The following is a 20,234-nucleotide window of genomic DNA, read 5'->3' on the forward strand; positions in this document are numbered from 1 at the left end:
CCATTATTCTGCGACCCTCTCTGGCTTCAGCTTCTCCTCCTAGGCCTTCTCTTAGTCGTCATCAGCTTGCCAGTCAGCTTGCCACTTTTCCTGTCTCTTCCTAAACTGCTGACTCTCAAGAGAAAAGGCAGAATTGGTTTGTGTTTTACATATAATCCCATCTAGTATAAGCATTTTTTTTTTAGTAAATAAGAATGACAGAAATCCTCCTGGTCTCTATTTTCTGAACATTCCCTGACATACAACTTTTGACTCTCAAATTTTCATCTTCTTAAACCTTTATTTATCCAAATCCATCACAAAAAGTCTATTGGTTTTTCCTTCTTCCTTTCTAAAGCTTCCAGTCTTTCTTTCTAGAACTTTCTCTCCCACAACCAACTCTACCTTGCGTCTATCCCTGAAATGTCAGGCTGACCTGACCCGAAATACAAAACAGCAAGTTTGGCTCTACCTGGTTGTGGCTGCGATGCTGACTGCAGGAGGGGAGAGCTCTTCTGGGTGTGGAGCTCCCCAGCTCGGCTCAGGGGGACGCCAGACGCTCTGCCTTGTGGCGGGGACGTGCGGGGATCCGAGGGGGAGACGGCCAAGAGGGCAGAGACGGGCTCCTTGAGAAGTTCATCCTCCCCCAATATGATAGAAGCAAGGGCGCCTGCACCCTGTTCCCTGGGCTGGCTGATGCGCTGTGGTCTGTGGGGAGCGTGATTCAAGAGGGGTCAAGGTGATAGGGTGTTCGTGATTGCTCCCCCTGGGTTTCTGTGATACTGAGTTTTATCAGCCTCCGGATTGACAGTGTTTGTTTCAGCGTCTGAGGAGCACTGGAAGGTGATTTTTAGAAACAAATAGAGATTTCGGGTGCCTGTGGCTGGCTCGTGGGTGCAGGGCTTCCCAGACCTGGTGCCAAGAGCAGACGGCATGCGCACGGGAAGTCTGGAAGATGGCAGGTGGGAAAGCAGACAGAGCCAAACCTCAGAACCTCGACAGCTGCTTTAACAAAATTTTCAAGAACGTCCCCCTGCCTGCGACCATCTCAAGGTCTTCCCTTATGTGATCTTATCATCTACACAGCCTGTTGGAGTCAGCCGAGTCTCCCATCCTCTCTTATTTTCTCCTGTCCCCGTGCTTGAGGAAATAGCCTCCTCACAGGAGGCTCCCAGGCCTCAGACTGAGCTCTGGGTCTCCCAGCTCTGGCTGCACCCCTGCCCTCCCCACGGTAAACCAATTAAACCAACCACTCAAAACAGAAAACAGGTATCTGAAGTAATTCGTCCTGATAGTAGAAGAAAACTATTCACTCCTGGTGACAGCATATGTGTTTTAAACCTAATTGCTCTGGTGTTGCCTTTAACTACTTGATCAGTGCAAAGATATAGAGGAAAACAACAGAATGCGAAAGACTAGAGATCTCTTCAAGAAAATTAGACATACCAAGGGAACATTTCATGCAAAGGCAGGCTCAATAAAGGACAGAAATGGTAGGGACCTAACAGAAGCAGAAGATATTAAGAAGAGGTGGCAAGCATACACAGAAGAACTGTACAAAAAAGATCTTCACGACCCAGATAATCACGATGGTGTGATCACTCATCTAGAGCCAGACATCCTGGAGTGTGAAGTCATCACTGTGAACAAAATAGTGGAGGTGATGGAATTCCAGTTGAGCTATTTCAAATCCTAAAAGATAATGCTATGAAAGTTCTATACTCAATATGCCAGCAAATTTGGAAAACCCAGCAGTGGCCACAGGACTGGAAAAGATAGGTTTTCATTCCAATCCCAAAGGAAGGCAATGCCAAAGAATGCTCAAACTACCGCACCATTGCACTCATCTCACACGCTAACAAAGTAATACTCAAAATTCTCCAAGCCAGACTTCAACAATACGTGAACCGTGAACTTCCAGATGTTCAAGCTGGATTTAGAAAAGGCAGAGGAACCTGAGATCAAATTGCCAACATCTGCTGGATCATAGAAAAAGCAAGAGAGTTCTAGCAAAAATATCTACTTCTGCTTTATTGACTATACCAAAGCCTTTGACTGTGTGGATCACAACAAACTGTGGAAAATTCTTAGATAGGAATACCAGATCACCTTACCTGCCTCCTGAGAAATCTGTATGCAGGTCAAGAAGCAACAATTAGAACAGGACATAGAACAATGGACTGGTTCCAAATTGGGAAAGGAGTATATCAAGGCTGTATATTGTCACCCTGCTTATTTAACTTCTATGCAGAGTACATCATGTGAAATGCTGGGCTGGATGAAGCACAAGCTGGAATCAAGATTGCTGGGAGAAATGTCAATAACCTCAGATCCACCACCCTTATGGCAGAAAGTGAAGAAGAACTAAAGAGCTTCTTAATGAAAGTGAAAGAGGAGAGTGAAAAAGCTGGCTTAAAATTCAACATTCAAAAAACTAAGATCATGGCATATGGTCCCGTCATTTCATGGCAAATAGATGGGGAAACAGTGGAAATAGTGAGAGACTTTATTTTCTTGGGCTTCAGACTCACTGCGGACAGTGACTGCAGCCATGAAATTAAAAAGACTCTTGCTCCTTGGAAGAGAAGCTATGAACAACCTAGACAGCATATTCAAAAGCAGAATTACTCTGCTGACAAAGGTCCGTATAGTCAAAGGTATGTTTTTCCAGTAGTCATGTGTGGATGTGAGAGTTGGACTATAAAGAAAGCTGAGTGCCGAAGAACTGATGCTTTTGAACTGTGGTGCTGGAGAAGACACTTGGGAGTCCCTTGGACTGCAAGGAGATCAAACCAGTCCATCCTAAAGGAAATCCGTCCTGAATATTCATTGGAACGACTGATGCTGAAGCTGAAACTCCAATACTTTGGCCACCTGATGTGAAGAACTGACTTATTGGAAAAGACCCTGATGCTGGAAAGATTGAAGGCAGGAGGAGATGGGATGACAGAGGATGAGATGGTTCGAAGGCATCACCGACTCAATGGAGATGAGTTTGAACAAGCTCTGGGAGTTGGTGATAGACAGGGAAGCCTGGAGTGCTGCAGTCCATGGGGTCGCAAAGAGCTGGACACGACTGAGTGACTAAACTGACTGAACTGGGTGACTTGAAGAGTTGAATGTGACATATGATTCTAAAGATTCTAGGATTGGTTTTCGATGGACAGAACGTAAGCATCCGAGCAACCAAAGCCCTCTGAGGTGGAGGGGCAACATGCTAAACATCCTCTTTGGAAAAACAGAAGCACTGGGTTAGGAGTATCAGATCTTAAATTACTACCTGGGTGATCTTGAACAAGTCCTCTAATCTTTTTGGGTGTGTCCTTGGATGTAAAATGACAATCATAATGATATTTAAGTAATGCTGTTGTGAGAATTAATTGGTTGAACCATGAAAAATGCCTGGCTTAGGACTTGGCATGTGCACCGGTTCATTAAATGGGGCTGCTATTACAGTGTCATCTCCTGATGCCTGAGGCTCCTTTCTTTACACTTAATGGACCACTCCCTCAGGCCTTTCTCTCTTCCTCTCTGGGTGCTTAGCCTGCCTACCTTTAGTGTATTCCTGTATTCTTTAAGCACACATCTCTGGGATGTCTTCCACCACAGAGTACCGGTTTGCACAAAAACAGATGTGGTCCCGGCCCTCCCGCTGTGGTCAGCTGCAGACCCGTTTGCCTTCTAAGCTGACCCAGCTCATTGTCCTTTCATAGTCTGGGCCTTTGCGCTAGTTCCTTCATTTTAACAGTGTCCTTTTCTTTGGTAGAATTCCAGCAAAATCACGTTTATGAGTTTATTTCTGGGTGTGTGACTTGAGGTATTTGGTTATTTTCCTTCTTTGGGCCCATTGTTTGCAGTGTCATTTTTATAAAAAAACAAATTGTTCTTTTAAAAAATTTGCCGTAAGCATCACCACTTCTGTAAAGCCCTTTGCATCTGGAGCTGGATTCTTGCTCTTCTGTATCTTCATGGCCCTGTGTGTAATAGCACCTCCCAGTTGTTGGGATGAGTTGTTTAAATGTTTGTTACCCCGTGTAGACTTTGAACCTTCTCAGGCAGACTGTGCTTTAGTTTATTACATCTCTGGCATTTGACGCAGTGCCTGACTCATAAGAGCTAACTGGGTCCTCTGAGACGTTCTCTTGGTGCTTATTGCTGTTGTGATGTGACCTAAGTATGTAACAGGATGAGATATTGAGAAAGAAACGAGCGTCCTAGTCTTTTCCTGCTGTGCACCAGTGGGCTGAGGACAAAGCCATCTCAGCACTGCCCTCGCTGTGCCTCCCAGGAAGGGCAGCCCAGGGCCTGTGCTGGCTCTCCTGTGAGTCTTCCCTGGTGGCTCAGATGGTAAAGCATCTGCCCGCAATGTGGGAGACCCGGGTTCGATCCCTGGGTTGGGGAGATCTCCTGGAGAAGGAAATGGCAACCCACTCCAGTACTCTTGCCTGGAGAATCCCATGGACGGAGGAGCGTGGTAGGTACAGTCCATGGGGTCGCAAAGAGTCGGACACGACTGAGCGACTTCACTTTCACTTTCACTTTTGCCCTAGGAAGGGGTTATCAGTGGCTCTTGAATTTCTGGACTCCCCCAACATGCCAAAATTGCCCTGTGGGAATGACAGCTGCAGCCAGGCTTCGTTTTTGAAGGTCTAGGAGCTGAGACGATGGAGCAGGAGGACAGCTGGTTGATAGCCCCGTCCCTCCTTGCGCCTTTGCTCATAGAGAGGCCTTCTCCAGTCCAGACATGTCTGAAGCAGAACAAAGGCAGCAGATGCCCTCCTTTTAAGTTAACACTGTGAGAGAGCAGAGTTCGGATGGAGAAATTTGGAAAGTGCATAAATATTTCTTTCACTTCTCTGCTCCCTGCTCTCATTCAGCCTAAGGTCCGTGGGAAGACTTGTGGAGAATTTGGAAGCAAGAAGTGAGACCGGGTTGGGAGACAGCCTCTGTCTGCTAGGCTGAGGCCCCGGGGAGGATGCGGGCGCCGCTGCCGAGCAGGCCTTTCCTAGGCCTCGGTCTGAGGGCAGGCCCCCCTGCGCGCGGTCGGCTGAGAGTGCCGGCAGCTGCAGAGCCGCGCGCCGAAGCCAGGAATGCTGGCCGCCGGCCTCTGCTCCCTCGGCCCGGCCCACGCGGGCGGGAAGATGGGGCGTCAGGGCAGGAACCGGCAAGAGCGCAGAGCACGTCCGGGGAGGCGCCGCGGCAGCAAGACCCCACGGAGCGAGCGAGGCGGACGTCAGGACGGTTCCCTGTTCCCTTCTCCTGGGAGTGAACAAAGTATCATTTCAACTGTTTCATGAACCAGGGCCTGAACAAGCTGGGGCGGCAAACAGTTCAGTTCTGTTTTGAACAGGCATTTTCTTTTTGTGTGTCATAGGACCACAGCAAGACAGGGAGGTTGAATTTACCTGTATCCCTTAGTATTGGGCTAGGCCCATGTGAGGCGTGTGTTGCACGTGTGTTCCTTCCATATTCCCTAGACTGCAGCCACGTAACAGCCAAAGTTACCCCCTTAAACTGTAAGATAGGTCATCGGAACCCTCAGCTAAAGCCCTCTCATGAAGTCCTGTCTCAAGAAAGCCAAGCTTATGCTGGCGTACGGGTTCCCATCCCTCCATCTCTGAACTTATGCCTTCAGTTTCCCACTTGGTCACTCAGTGCCGATTCCTGCCTTCTTTGCATGTCCTCAGAGCAAGAGTGCCTGCCTCAGGTCCTTCGCACTTGCTGTATCCTGTGCCTGAAATCTCTTTCCTCTGCATATGTACTAGCTCAGGCTTTTACTCCAGACCCTCTCTTTACAGCCTTCCTCTCCAGAGACGCCTTCCCCGATCACTCACTCTACAGAAGACCAGTCCTCATGGCCTGTGCTCCCCGTTTTTCTCACAGCACTTCACTATTCCCCTTGGTCCTTGTCACCATTTGACATGCTCTGTATTTATTTATTTGTTTTGTCTCTCTCCACAAGACTAAATTTAAAAGTGTCAGAGTCTTTGTTTTGTTCGCTATTGTATCCCGAATGCATACGTTGGTGCCTGGCATAATAAGTTCATGATGAATGAAGGAGTGGACCAATATCCAAGGGGAGGAGATGAGACCGTAAACAAAGGACTAGCAGAGGCCTCTCGCAGATCTTGGCCAGTGCTATTTTGGTGCTAGAGTTGACTTGATTTAGAAAAGAAATTGATTTCTTGTACTTTAAGGGCCAGGGAACAATTTGTCTTTGTTGCAGGTATAAGTGTCTGAGCCCCAGGTGAAGCCTGCAGGTACCAGTATGCGGTAGTGCTCAGTGCGCACACAGTGCTGCGTTCTATAGGCGATAAAGCAATGGAGAAAGGCCATCTAGATATTCTCTCATGGTTATTACTAGCAATTTTAGGTGCCAGAGCAAGCTTGGAAAGTGCGTCAGAGTTGGAGAGACTCTTAGGTCACAGCAAATGAGCAGCAGGATTGGTGATTGTTTTAAGAACAATTATTTCTTTCTTTAGCCGTGCCAGGCCTTCACTGTGACATGGGAATTCTTAGTTGCAGAATGTGGGATCTAGTTCCCTGATCAGGGATCAAAATGAGAGGGTAACAGGCGGGAAGGCCAGGGGTCTCCAAACGGAGGAAATAGCCTGCAAGTGTCAGACATTTTCTCTCTCTTAAGCGGCAGGAGGAAACAAACTAGTGATATTTTTTCCTTCTCTATACAAATTTAAAAGGAAGTTTCTCTTAAAATTCTGTGTTGTCATAATGACACCTGGTTTCACCTGAAGTTAACCAATGCCTTTTTCTTATGGAAATGTTTATCTTAAGCTATGCTAATGTACTATGCATTTACCCCAAACTCTGTCTTCAAGTCGGTTCCGCCTTTTGGGCTCAGAACCTACTTGATAAACCAGTATGTTATACTCCGATATTGTTCCTCTAATATGTAAATGACACTATTTGTATGGTGCTCTGCCCTTCTTCAAGATTGAAGTTAATCATTTTATGGCCCAAGATAAACCGTTTGGAGCCAAGATTATCCCAAAATGCATCTTATGGGTGAGGGGCCTGGTGCCATTCTAAGTTTTGAGACATTCCTTTCTTTCATTAACAGACTGCTGGTGACTATATACATCCAGCTAAAGACTAGCAGGGGGTACTCTTTCTGCCCCCTTCTGATGCCTATGCCAGAAGCTTTCTCTGTCTCCTTTATACTTTAATAAAACTTTGTTACACAAAAGCTCTGAGTGATCAAGCCTCGTCTCTGGCCCCGGATTGAATTCTTCTCCTCCGGGGGCCAAGAATCCCGGCGTCGTAATTCAACAACCACCTTTCAAAAACTGGCTGCCTGCGTTGGGAAGTTCAGAGCCTTAGCCACTGGACTAGAGGGACGTCCCAGGGTTGGGATTGTAACACAGGCCTTCTAATTCCCTGGCTAGCTCTTTCTACCAAAGCTCAGATGAGCCCTCTCGCTTCTCTAATTTCATGCCATTCCACTGGATTAGGTCTCTGGATTCCCAAACTACTGCTCTTTCCCAACAAATTCCAACCAGAACAGCCAGATAACAATCTCAGCTGAAGGATCTATAATCACAAAGTTTTACTCTATATTATTTATGTTACATTAATAACTATAGTAGGAGACAATAAAGACAGGATCCCAGCTAGGCTGGCTTGTGCATTTATTCACACAACTTGTTGTGACATTGTCACCCACGTTTGGATCATTTCAGCACTGATGATTTGTTCACTAGAACCTCAGCATTTCAGAGCTGGGGGCCCTTAGAGATGGTGAGTTCATAAGGCTTTTAAGTCATTTTTTAAACCTACAGCTGACCCAGAAGTCAATTAATTATATATATTTTAAAAGTGCTCCTTTTGTTGAATACCCGTTGCCTCTGAATCAACACTAAGGAATCCCTTTCAGATCTTTAAAATGTAGCTTGAAAATCATTGATGTAGTTCCACTTTTTCCTTGTAGAGATGGAAAATCAAGCCAGGCAAGAAGCAGAGTTTATATCAGGATTTTACTCCATCTAATTACTCTGTTTAAGCTCCTCCACCATAGGGTGAGCAGAAAAACATTCAAACTCTTTTCTTTCCTACCTGATCAGCAGCAGTTTCAGCTCAAGGGTTTAATGGGAAAGATGGAGAAATGCTTAACTCAGATGAAGAGTTTGTGTAACCACGTCTGAAGGCAATCAGTAGTTTCCAGTCCTTCTCTCCCCACCTTCACATCCTCTTTTAAGTTTTCATATATATTTGCTTCTTTTAAAATTTTTATTGTTATTATTTTTTGGCCATGTTGTGCAGCTTGTGAGATCTTAGTTCCCTGACCAGGGATTGAACCTGCACCGTTGGCAGTGAAAGCAGAGTCCTAACCTCTGGACTTCTGGTCAATGTTGCTCAGTCGTTTCTCTTTGTGACTCCATGGACTGCAGCCCACCAGGCTCCTGTCCATGGGATTCTCCAGGCAAGAATATTGGAGTGGGTTGCCATTTCCTTCTCCAGGGGGACTTCCAAGAAATCCCCTATATTTGCTTTAAATAAGGCCTACCTAGATATGAAGATCGGGAGTTAAAACAAGAACCCTAACCTAATCAGTTGTGCTGTCTGGAGGATGGTCTTCATGGCCATTAGTCCAGGGGACACCAGAGAAGCCACGTAGTGCCCAGGCCTGAATCCAGGGGCCAGGCCTGAGCGGAGATGCTGCGGCCAGCTCTGAGTGTGATGGCACTGGCTGCTCAGCTCAAGCGCTGTGTCTTCTGAGAGCTGGGAGGTGTGCTTTGAAACAGATTTCAGAGATGTATTATTAGTTCCATCATGACACGGGCAAGCCCAGAACACAGAAGTCACTGCCTAAAAGGCTAAAAGGCAAGGCTAAAAGTATCCTGGTCTATGAATCTTGTTGACTGTTACTCCTGAGAGCTCAGGTTCATTTGGGGGACAACTGGATGTGAATGGTGTTACATAGATAGTAACAGGTTCACATGTTTTATTTATAACAGGTTTCAAAATCTGCTGGTAAAGGACATACCATTTTTATCCTGCTTGCAGTGGCATGGAGGCCATGCCCTAATAGACCCAGGTCAAGGGTTGGTAACCAGCTTCCTGGTACCTAGTGAGTCATCCTTGGGTTTGCCCAGAATAAGTTAGGGAGTTGTCTGGCTGTGTGTATACACTTGGGTGGGGGTGTGGGGCTGGGGCAGGGTCGGTCAGTCCTGGTGGAGAGTTTCAAACAAACCCAGTGACGGCTGGGAGAGGATGCAGTTGTTGAGAAGGGGAGACTCACAAACCATTATTAAAGATGGAGGGCAAAGAAACTGCTTTTCTTTCTTTTTTTTTTTAAGAAACAGGGGTAGGAAAAGATGGAAGAAAAGAACAGTGTTTTTTCCATGTGGTAACTCAAGCCTAAGGAGCTGAGCTGGCTATATACCCCATTAAACCAATGTCTTAGGAAACACTGGTCTCTGCCAGAAAGCTGCTCTGAAGCTCTGCTCTACGCCTCACCACACACTGGGGTTGGGAGGTACGGCTGGGATCCTGTTAGATGTGGCAGACGCACAGAGCTGGGGCCCAGCAAAGACAAGGGGAGAGGCAGGGGGGAAACATCGGGCCAAACTTTAGAAAGGACTCGAGCTGTGTGTGTGTATTCTGCATCCCTTTTAAGTAAGGGTATTTGAATGGAAGCTACGAAGTAAAGAAAAAGACTTTAGTCCTGTTTTGTGAATGATTTCTGTTTTCAAATAAGTCCCAGACCCTGTTTGTTTGGTTGGTTATTAGTTATTTTCTCCCCAGCATGTTTGAAAGAACCTAGGTGGGCAGTGTGTCCGTGCCCATGGAGAGCAACCTGGGACAGGCAGGAAAGGTGGGTAACACTTCTCATTACCGAAGACTTGTCAACCGTGGCTGGTTCCTCCTTCAGAATCGACCTCGTCAAACCGCCGGGAGAGCTGGGCTCTTCTTCAACATCATACTTTCCCTAAAATACCTTGGGGAGCCAACAACTCCTTTCCTTACTTGCTGTTTTAAAGGAGAGTAGGTGCATCTGGATGAGAGTTGCTGGGAGGAGTTCTGAATTGAGATGTGAAAGCTCAGAACCTAAATGACTTGCCAGGAGGCTGCTTTGACCTGAAACTAAGGCCTAATATTAGTCATGTTAGAGACCCAGTGAATGGAACAGCTAAAACAAACAACAAACTCTCAACCCCCCAAAAACCTCTGGGAAGGTGGGAACTGAAGAACTCGGGAAGGAAGGTAGAGAATAGCTGCTAACGTGGTGGTTTGGTTGCTAAGTCGTGTCCGACTCTTGTGACCCTGTGGGCTGCAGCCCGCCAGGCTCCTCTGTCCATGGGATTCTCCAGGCAAGAATACTGGAGTGGGTTGCAATTTCCCCCTGCAGGGGATCTTTCCCACCTAGGGATCAAACCTGGGTCTCCTGTGTTTCAGGCAGATTCTTTACCAACTGAGCTCCTAGGGAAGTCTAGCTGCTAACATAAAGGAAACTAATTTTCCTGATAGGCATGTTGTTAAAAATTAAAACAAAGAAAGAAAGGACTGCCAAACCTGACTCTTTTTCATCCTTCCAGATTCATCCTTTTTCAAAAGCTTCATAGTTCTCTGATTGCAGACTCTAACCAAGGTGGGCAGAGCAAAGCTCGTTTCCTGAGGGAATGAAACTGGCAACCAGGGCTGTGACTCACCAAAGGCAAGTGCTGGCAGAGAAGCACTTCAGGACCCAGTAACAGGCTGAGTCCTGGGCTCGCACAGTTAGGCTCTCAACGTGGCCGTGGCAGGGCCCTTCTCAATTTCGACAACCGGTGACCTTACCCAAAGTGGATCCATACAGAGGGTAGCACAGTCACAAGAGGGCATGGGTTTTTATTCTCAGTGCACAATAGTTTGGTTTTTGCTCATCAGCAACAGCTTCATTGTTCTAAAAAAAGATCTTTTTCCCTTCTTTTAAAACTCCCCTTCCGTTCTTCCTGTCTCAATGGAACAACATATTTGAATTTCAGAATTGCCATTTATAGCATTTTTTCCCCTAAGAACCATATAAATACATGCAAAACATTGAGCTTAAATAATGTTAAAATGCAAATACAGATTGGGTATACTGTTTAGCTGAACTGTAGATTATAACCACACACACTGGGGTACACATTGCTTTCATATCACCGTTTGTGTATGTCATGCAGATCACAATAATCAATCTTCTGTTTTGTTTTTTTTTTCTTTTATACAAAATACCAGTGCCTGTTATACTAGTTACTGAAAAGAAAAAAAAAAAAAACTCAAAATCCCTATGTGTGTCCTAATCTGAAACAATGTAGATAGGTTTGTTGGCACATGTATATGGCGTACTCGCACACAGCATATACACACACGGGGACACATGAACAAAAGGCCAATTCAGCCACGGGGAGCTCACCTCCCCCCACCTCTCCTTATCAGGAGGAAAGGGGACAGCAGGTCTAACAGCAGGCGGGGGAGGCAAGGGCAGCACTGAGCTAAACGGAGGCATGTCGGGTCTGTTCTGAGGAAGAGCCTGTAAAGGCTTAAGAGAGCAGACATTTACAGAGGGTCCCACCCCACCCACTGCAGCGAGGGGTTCCCCAGCTGTGCAGAGGGAGGAAGAGGAAGTGTGCACTTTGGGATGGCATCACGGGCTGCTTCAGTCACTAGGCAGGGAAGACAGGGAAGAGAAGAAGTGATGGATGAACTGAGAGGTTTCAGGACACATGTGAGCTTGCCATGCCCCTGGGTTTTGGCAATGAGGTAATCACTCAGATATAAGTGTGCGATTCTCCCCTCTGAAGCTCAAGGGAAGAAGAAATGCAAACCCTGAAGAACTCACAAGTGCCTGCGGGATTTCTTGGTCTCTCTACCACACTTAGAGATGGAGAGTCATTTTAGAAGCAGAGGACACCTATGGGAAGGATCTAGTCAAGACTGTCATCTAGGGCTAGAACCAGCCTTTATTTTTCCATGTAGAGCTAGTATCTCCCATCCAATATATTGCATGAAACTTTTCTAGGGGAGGGGGAGAAGTCTCAAATCAAATCCTTGCACAAAAAAATCACTAATGGAAAACTCCAGGGGCAACAGGAGGTGAAAGAACCATAAAAAATGCAACCCCCAAATCAGAGTACCCGTGCAGCCCAAGTGTCCCGGGTACCACTCTGCTAGCTGTTTCAAGAAATACAAATCTACCTGAGGTCCCTGATCCTGATCACTAGTTCCTGATACCCGTTTCCATGGGGATGTGCACTTATTTCCTGCCAGCTGTTCCTTCTTCCTGGATGCCTTCCTTCCCATTGATAATCAACTGCCCATTTTTCTAGTTTTATCAAGAGAGGAATCTAGGATGATATTTCCCCCTTTTCCCCATCAGGCTCTTTTCAAATCCAAAGCACCATTTTTTGCGGAAAGGTTTATTAACTTATGCCATATTTATCCACTGTCAGTGGGATCACTGAAACTGAATAGGAAAAAAAAAAAACACATATAAAAATATATGCACATAAGCACTTAAACTTGCTCAATTCCATACCAGCAAAATTTATATTAAAAAGTTCTAGATCCAATAAAATTCTTCCCCGTTTAAGCATGAAGATGGCTGTTTGGAGAAAGGTAGTATGGTGCATTGGTTTAAAAACCAATTGCAAATACACTGTGAGTCACCTGTCATGTCTAACAGTTGCTTTTGTGCCCCCTTCCACAGGGTTACAGGACAGCACTTTATTTTAAATCCTTTAAACAAAATACATATGGCTGACTCAAAAAATATCAGTTTATGATCTAAAGAAAACTATACATTGTTTGCATAATATTTCTATATTTTCTCTTACTACGGAAACTAGAATACACAGAAAAAATCCCACTGACTTTAAACAAGTAGACACAAGCCCTCAAGGGTAAACTTGTCAGGCACCATGAGAGTCTTTCGGGAGCAGGAATGATAAAATAGCCTCCAAAGGTTGTTTTAAAAACTGATCTGAGGTAATAAAAGACTCGACAGAACTAAATCTTCCAATTAATAAATATATATGTGAACATCGAACACCTTGGGTGAGCTATTTTTTCCCCTGTTAGTACTAAAGACAGAGAAAAAAAAAGATCACTGGAACATGTAACTTTTACAAAACCAAAATCAGATTTGGGGGCTGATGTACTAATGGGAATGTGCAGGGGGTACAATGTCTTTATTTTTCCTTCCTAGGGCAGCTTTGGTGAGAGGGGGAGTAGGGAGGGAGCCACAGGAAAAGGCTGGAGAGGACAGCTCAGGTCAGCGGACCCCCAGATGGAAATGTGGCAGTCCCCAGCAGCCTCAAGGCCCTTCTCCCCGTCCCCATCAGTCGAGAAAGAGGGGAGAGGCTTCGCTTATCCGATGGAGATGGGACTTGGCCGACATGAGCCGACTCCTGCACAGAAGAGCTTACATCAGCGCAGCAGGGAGAGAAATGGAGAAACTGCAAATGCGGCTCCATCGTGTCCCACTGAGGGGCACTTAAAAATCTCCTAGCCAGTTCCCTGGCCCCTGAGAGCCAGGCAGGGAAGGGGATGCTCTGGGCAGTGCTCAGGGAGAGAAGGCACAGGCCTAACTGTGCCGCAGTGAGCGTTCTAGGAGGGGCTTGAGCAGGGTGTAGGGCGCGGGAGCGAGGAGGGGAGCCTCCTTTCCCTCCTTTAAGTCAGCAGAGTGTCACTGGAGCCATATAGTTTCAAAAGGCTGGGGCCCTTTCAGCGGCTAGCTGAGCTAGGGGACACAGCAGAGAACTAGAAAACTGAAGGCAGTGTCCAAGCTGACCCGTCACCTGAGCTCCAGAGTTCCGATTTCTCTGAGGAAGGGTTTCTCAGGTCCTGCTGCGAGGGCACTGTGGCCTCTCCCACGCCTTCGCAATCGTCATGCCCCCAACGATCAGGCCCTACCCGAGAACAGCCTTAGCAGACGGCTTTGAGAGCAGCAGTGGTTACCCCCAGGAGGACTCCTAGTTGGCTCTGATGGGCTGTCTTGCCCTAGATCTGCCAGCTTCTGTTCCTTAATATCCAAGCCCAGTTAGGAGGCAGGGTCAACCTTAATTCATTCCTTTGCCACCACTTTTGGAAAAGGAGGAAGCTCAGGCTTCAGGTAAAAACTACAGACCACATCTGTGTGAGCTTCATGGTCAAGGCTAATCTTCCTGGCACTTAGAAACCACACACACCGGGCAAGATGGCAGTTTAGAAGAAGATAAGCTGGCAACAACAGGGATATAGTATTACCTGCTCTCAACTGCTTCCAAAGGGCTGTTAGCAAAGAAATGTATCTGTCTCTAGAAATAAGTCGAGAGTTCCACTGGGGCCGGAAGGGAGAAAGGTCAAAGTTGACTCAACTCACCCATATTCTTTCTATATTTTTAATCATCACAACTTAGAGTGAAGGTAAGGAAGACAATGGTCACAAAGGACCAAGAGATTGTGGGGAAGTTTGACTGGAAGGGCAGAAAGAAGTTAAGAGCCTTGGGTATAAGTTTTCAAAATGGAAAAATTGTTTTAAAACAATCTGATTCTGTACCTTCCATTCTTACCTCAACACATTTCATTTGATAATGTTTGTAGCTCTGAATTTTGAACTGAGCTCATAAACAGCATAGACTCATAGGGTAAAAACCCAGAAGTAAGGAGACTGGTGACATAGATATGAATGTTGGGGAGAACTGGAGGTGGGGTAGACGCCAAGATGATTGTCGCCATTTCTTTCAAAATGACTACTGACACGTCCAAGGAATAGATCCACCCCACATCACTTGCCTGGGGCTTAGCTGGGTCCCGCTGCAAACCCCAACTTGAGTTTCAGCTAAAATCCTCGTAGGTCTGTGCTCGTGGCTCTTCACACTTGGGAGCAGCTGACACGACAGTGAGAACGCCCATCATCGCCTTAATGACGGGACAGATAAAAGGGGGACAGGGAAGGCAGGAACGGGAAGCAGAGAACGAAGCTCAAACTGACGTCTCCAGGCTGTGCAGAGGGCTGTCCGAGTGGGAAGCAACAATTTGTGCTCGGGAGCAATCCACCGAGCTGTTGTTTTTGTTGGTTTCTGGAGTGTCCTCACCATCCGGCGAGGACATCTTAGTCCCAGGCTTAGACACCTTTTCAAAAATTTCCTCTTCTTGCTCATCCAGGAGTGGTGTTCATGGCCCCTCCTCATCTATGGTGAATTCAGGGTGGGTCATGAAGTTGTGGATGGAGTTTTGGTTCTTGGGTTTCTGAATGCTTTCGTGGAGGGAACTGTGGAACGCTTTGACCACTTTGATCTACACCAGGGGAAGGAAAAGGAGGGTGAGAAAACGCAGCGGTGAGAACTGGTCAGCAGAACAGGGGACTGGGTGGTTTGATGACAGAAACAAAGCCCAGCTACAGAACACTAGTGCCCCACAACCCAAACCAAAAGCATGAGAAGAGATCATGAAACACCAGAACATCATGTGACTTAAATTTCAAGCACTGAGGTGGGGTGGGGAGAGTGAACAATGACAAACAACCAGAATATTTCAAAACTGCATAAGAAAAAGTAGAAAACCCAAAGCAAAGTTAGCATTTCCAAACAATCTACTCTTGAAATTAAATAGGAAACAAAAAGATTCATTAGTTCTTTTGGATGGAAGGCAAGGACATTGGAAATAGATGCAGTTTAATAGTCAAACTTAAAAGATGATCCAGACATGTGGATTTGTGTGTTGGGGCCAAATATTTTGTGAGTGTGGAATGGAAGATTACACATTGAAGTTATCTGTTGAAAACCCTCAATAAGCCAAATACATATCAATTTGCACACAATACACGTTGGGTGATAAGTGACCATTAATACTGTGCGGCAAGGCAGACAATACCGTGCAGCTGTGTTAGCAGCATGCAAGAAATCAAAATTCTTATACCCTCCAATTTAATAATTGCTTTCAGTCAGGAAACATGCATATGTTTATATCCCACAATCTCCACTGTGTCCTCTTCCCCCAAACAAAGCAGAACTCCACTCCTTCAGCCCCTCCCCTTGAAGAGGTGGATAAATACAGGCATCACAGTTGCCCCCTCCGAGGCTGACAGAGGGCTGCTCTCTCAGTTCAGATGCGGCTGGACGTGTGCGGCCATGACTCTGACACACAGCGGCTGTGCCGAGTCACAGAGCTTTCTCCCGCTGTTTGTAAATTACGAAGAGGAACATGATCTTAGGTAGGGGAGGGAGAGCGTGGGCTCAGAACAGAAGCTACTCAGGCCAGGAGGCTTTCCTGATGGGATGGATCAAGAGGATGGAGGAAAGGGAGCCCCCTGCGGTTTCTCAAAGGGGATACACTCCTGTGAGTGTCACAGGCTTTGCTCTACTGCACAGCAGAGGAAGGGGTTCAGTTTAGAGGAGAAGAAGAAACACCTGACAGGCACTGATCCCTCTGCCAGCCTTCACTTTATCCATAGGCACCAGCTCTCTGGCAGCTGTTTTTCCAAACTGGAAACCTCTCTGAGGTACCCGTTAGAACTTGGGTTGGTAGTACTAGAGTAGGGGCAAGGTGGGATCTTGAGAGGCTGGAGGGAGAGGGGAAAAGAAAGCGGTCGTAGGACAGTTTCAGTTCTGGGAGGTGGCTGATCCTAGACTGATCCCAAAGTTCTTTCATCAGAAAAGAAATGGAAATAATGCAGGAGAGACTGTTGAGGTGGGAGAGGGAAGAGAAGTGATGGGGGCTGGGGCGGGGCGCCTCTTCCAGCAAAGAACACCTTCCTGAAGAACACGGACCCAGCAGAGCACACAGAGAGGCAAATGAACTGTGCAGCTGGTCTCAACGCTTCCCGTCACTGTGCAGAACCTGCCAAAGTAACGCACAGGGCAGGTTCACGGAAGCTGCATCTCTGCCGGCTAAGGCTTTATCTTGCCTCACTCCACAGCACACCGGCAGACCCACAGGACAGAGGGCACTCAGGGCTCAGAAGGCAGAGGACGCTGTCACTCAGTGACATCCGCTCAGTGCTTCAGCCAAGAAGAATCGAGGAACCTGGGTACACATTCACCTTGCTGCACACAAAGTTAGGATCTATCCTTCTATCCCTTTGGTAAGATCAGATGGAATCCAGGTTACATCTGGGTTTCAGGAAGTCCCAAGTTATAATGGGTCTACATCAAATCTTAGAGCAAAGCACCTGGATGAAGCAAGACCGAATCCAATGCCCTCAAAGCCACACTCCCCCTGCAGGAGTGCTAGCACAGCCCACTCTTTTCACTCTTCCGATCTCCACATTTCTAACGCGTGCTACAGGTGACAGGCACCTCTATATCATGAGCTGGTCATCTTCAGTATGAGTGATTTTCAAACTTCCTGCTTCTATTTTTTTTAAAGTCACTGAAAACTTTGTTAAAACAATTATATGTTAAGTCCAATCTAGAAAACAGATGTTTAAAAACAGGGGTTGCAATGAGGTTCTGGAGCCCTGTTTGGTGGCTTTTCCTCTCACCTGTTGGGGGGATGAGTCACTGTTACAGGCAAACAATAAGGGAGATGAAGGTGACGTGGGGATGGGGGGTGGAAAAGATAGGGACAGTTTCTTCTTTAGGGGAGCAAGGAACAGTCATCCAGCTGGATAGCAGGGCTCTGGACTCTAAAGAGAAAGCAGCCACCTGTAAGGGAAGCTCGAGAAGAGGAGTCCGAGAGCTAGGGAGCACCATGTGGTGGCCTGGCAGGCGGAAAGGAGGGTGGTGGGCAGAGGGTGTGGGTTGCGCCAGAAGGCCCCTCAATCCCAGCACTGACCTCGGAGACTCTGTGACACGCACGGATGCCCACCACACAGCTACCTCATCACCAGCCCACCCCAGGTGGCGGCAGCCTCCCTTCCTGACGCACAGTGCCTGGTGCCCGAGCAGTGTGTGGGGGACAAGACACAGATAGAAGCGGCTGCTGGGCAACCTTCAGGCCCTCTCCGCTTGGCCAATCAACCTTTCCTTCCCCAATCACCGTTGCTCAGACCTCTGGGAAACGTCCCTTCTGGGGCGCTTATCCTACAGATCAAAGTGGCTGACTGGAGAGCAACTGTTTCTCACGGCTCGGAGGCCCGAACCAGGCTGGCCCTTAGATTAGGCATGAGTGCTAAGGGCCACTCTCTGGAGTTCAGTGAATGGGAAGATGAAGATTCCCTTTTCTTCAGCTGGTATTCTGCAGTTTTCCTTTGCAGAAATTAAGGGAAGAGAAGGAATTAGGGCCTTCCTAGAGAGGGAAATCTTGGGCTTCCTAGGCGGTGGTAGTGGTAAAGAACCTGCCTGCCAATTCAGAAGACATAAGAGACACAGGTTCGATTCCTAGGTCAGGAAGATCCCGGGGAGGAGGGCATGGCAGCCCACTCCAGCATTCTTGCCTGGAGAATCCCATGGAGCCTGGCAGGCTATAGACCACAGGGTCACAAAGAGTCAGACATGACTGAAGCAACTTAGCATGCAGAGAGGGAAATCTTAGAGATCTGTCTGCCAAACATTAGATAAATAATTGAATTTGTTTGGAAATCTGGAATGGGAAATGGGTTTTAAAATGCCTGACTATAACTTCTAGGCCCTCCAGTAAGAAGGCACAGCTGGAGGAAGAGCAGGGATGGCCTGACTCTCCGGGTTTTCTACCTTTGAGGGGTTGCACCATATCCTCCACCAGCAACTCTACATGAGCCCAGTGGTCACTGTTTTTTGCTTAGTGTCCTCCCACCTTCAAATCACCAGGACAGTTGACACTAACCCTTCCCAACAGAGAGGCAGGGTTTAAAATAGAACAGAGACTAGTTAGAAGGACATGGTAGAGCCAGAAGAAAGCAGGGAACAGGAGGAACACGGGAGGACTAGAGCAGGAGAGCCTTGCGTGCTGGAGGGTAAGACACAGATCTTGGCTGCCTTTGGGCCTGAAGAACACGCACCACATAGACCTCCTCTCCCCCTGCTCCTCACACCTCACATGAGAACACTTAGATAGGAAGACAGCGGGTAATCTAGGTCTGACCATCCTACACACTCACCATCAAGTGAACCCCAGAGAAGGCAACTGCGCTTTCTTTACCGCCCATCCCAGGGTTGGAGTGCTGGTATCCAGGAATTGGGGAGAAAGAAACAGACTAAACACTCAGGTATTTGAAGCCCACAACATACTTAATACAGAGAGACGCCTTCCCCACCAAATACCTTAACAGCACTATCAGCAAAGAGACTTCTGTTTCCTCTCTGGGTCCCACTTGGGGAAGGTAAAAAGATCAGCAATAGGAAGGCATAAGCATTAGCAATAATCCAATAATCTACCTATAATCTACCAGATCTTAGGGTGAGCCCTGATGGCATTCTGGTTGACAGGACGACTGAGAAAGGGGTCCTAAAACTACAGCCAAAATAAAATGTGAAGTGTTGGTTATAAGTAAAACAATCAGATTAGAGGAAAGGAGGAAAACAGAAAAAAGGTTGCTCTTCAGAAATTCCTACAAGAAAAAAAAAATTTTTTAACAGGTGAAAAATACATTATTTTGATCTTTTTATATATTTCTCCCACGAGATGTGAATGAATAGATTCTTAAACCAGAGTTTGGCTGAAGATCCCTGAAAAGTAAAACAACGGGGATGCTCAGGCCTGTGCATGTGAAGTGAACATCTTTTCTTCACATTCAGTTACCACTTTTATGCCAATACTGCCAGCTAACAGTGGAGTGGTGGCCAAAAAGACACTATTAGTACTGGCCACACTCAACACTGATTCAACTATGACAGATCTACTGCTTAAAAAAAATGGGAATAATAGCTCCTTTTATGCCTTTTTTTCAGGAGATCTCAACTTTGCCCCCAGAAGAAAAGAGTTCTCGAGTCTTCATTTGGCTTAACCTTACACCTAACCTTAGGAGACAGAGTTGACAGTCAAAGGAGCAGAAGGAGAGGAAAGCAACAACAACATCTTCAAACAAAGCAACAAACACAGTAAAGTAAAACAAACAGAATCAAGGAAGGAACAGGCAATGCAGGGGAACCATCAGAAACAAGATTACTGTCTTTAAAATGGTTACGGTTTAATAGCTTTTCAACATTAAAAAGATAATCCAATTAAAGGGCACACAGCTAGTTTTGTAGTGGGGATTTTGCCCCAACTTTTTGCCCAACTCAAAGACCAAAGGGAAAAACCAAAAGGAAAAGATAACCACGACTGGTTAAAGTGACTGCCACGTGCTCTCTTGTGGTCATTTTAGCAAATCATGCATCAAAATAGACTATCACTCACTGCGCAGAGTAGGAGATGAGACAGCAGCAGCCACAGAA

The 20,234-nt window shown here is 46.6% G+C and overlaps 1 protein-coding gene across 1 annotated transcript in view; it reads right to left on the bottom strand.

Annotated features, from left to right (window-relative positions):
• Positions 1 to 14,922: 14,922 nt before the first annotated feature.
• Positions 14,923 to 20,234, bottom strand: part of LOC138090711 (plasma membrane calcium-transporting ATPase 4-like) — a 109,008-nt gene continuing 103,696 nt past the window's right edge. Inside the window, 1 exon segment of the mRNA XM_068986408.1 lies at positions 14,923 to 15,237. Within this exon segment, the coding sequence (XP_068842509.1) occupies positions 14,923 to 15,237 (315 nt within the window).

This window comes from Capricornis sumatraensis, chromosome 14 (assembly GCF_032405125.1).
Source record: "Capricornis sumatraensis isolate serow.1 chromosome 14, serow.2, whole genome shotgun sequence".
Classification (NCBI taxonomy): domain Eukaryota; kingdom Metazoa; phylum Chordata; class Mammalia; order Artiodactyla; family Bovidae; genus Capricornis; species Capricornis sumatraensis.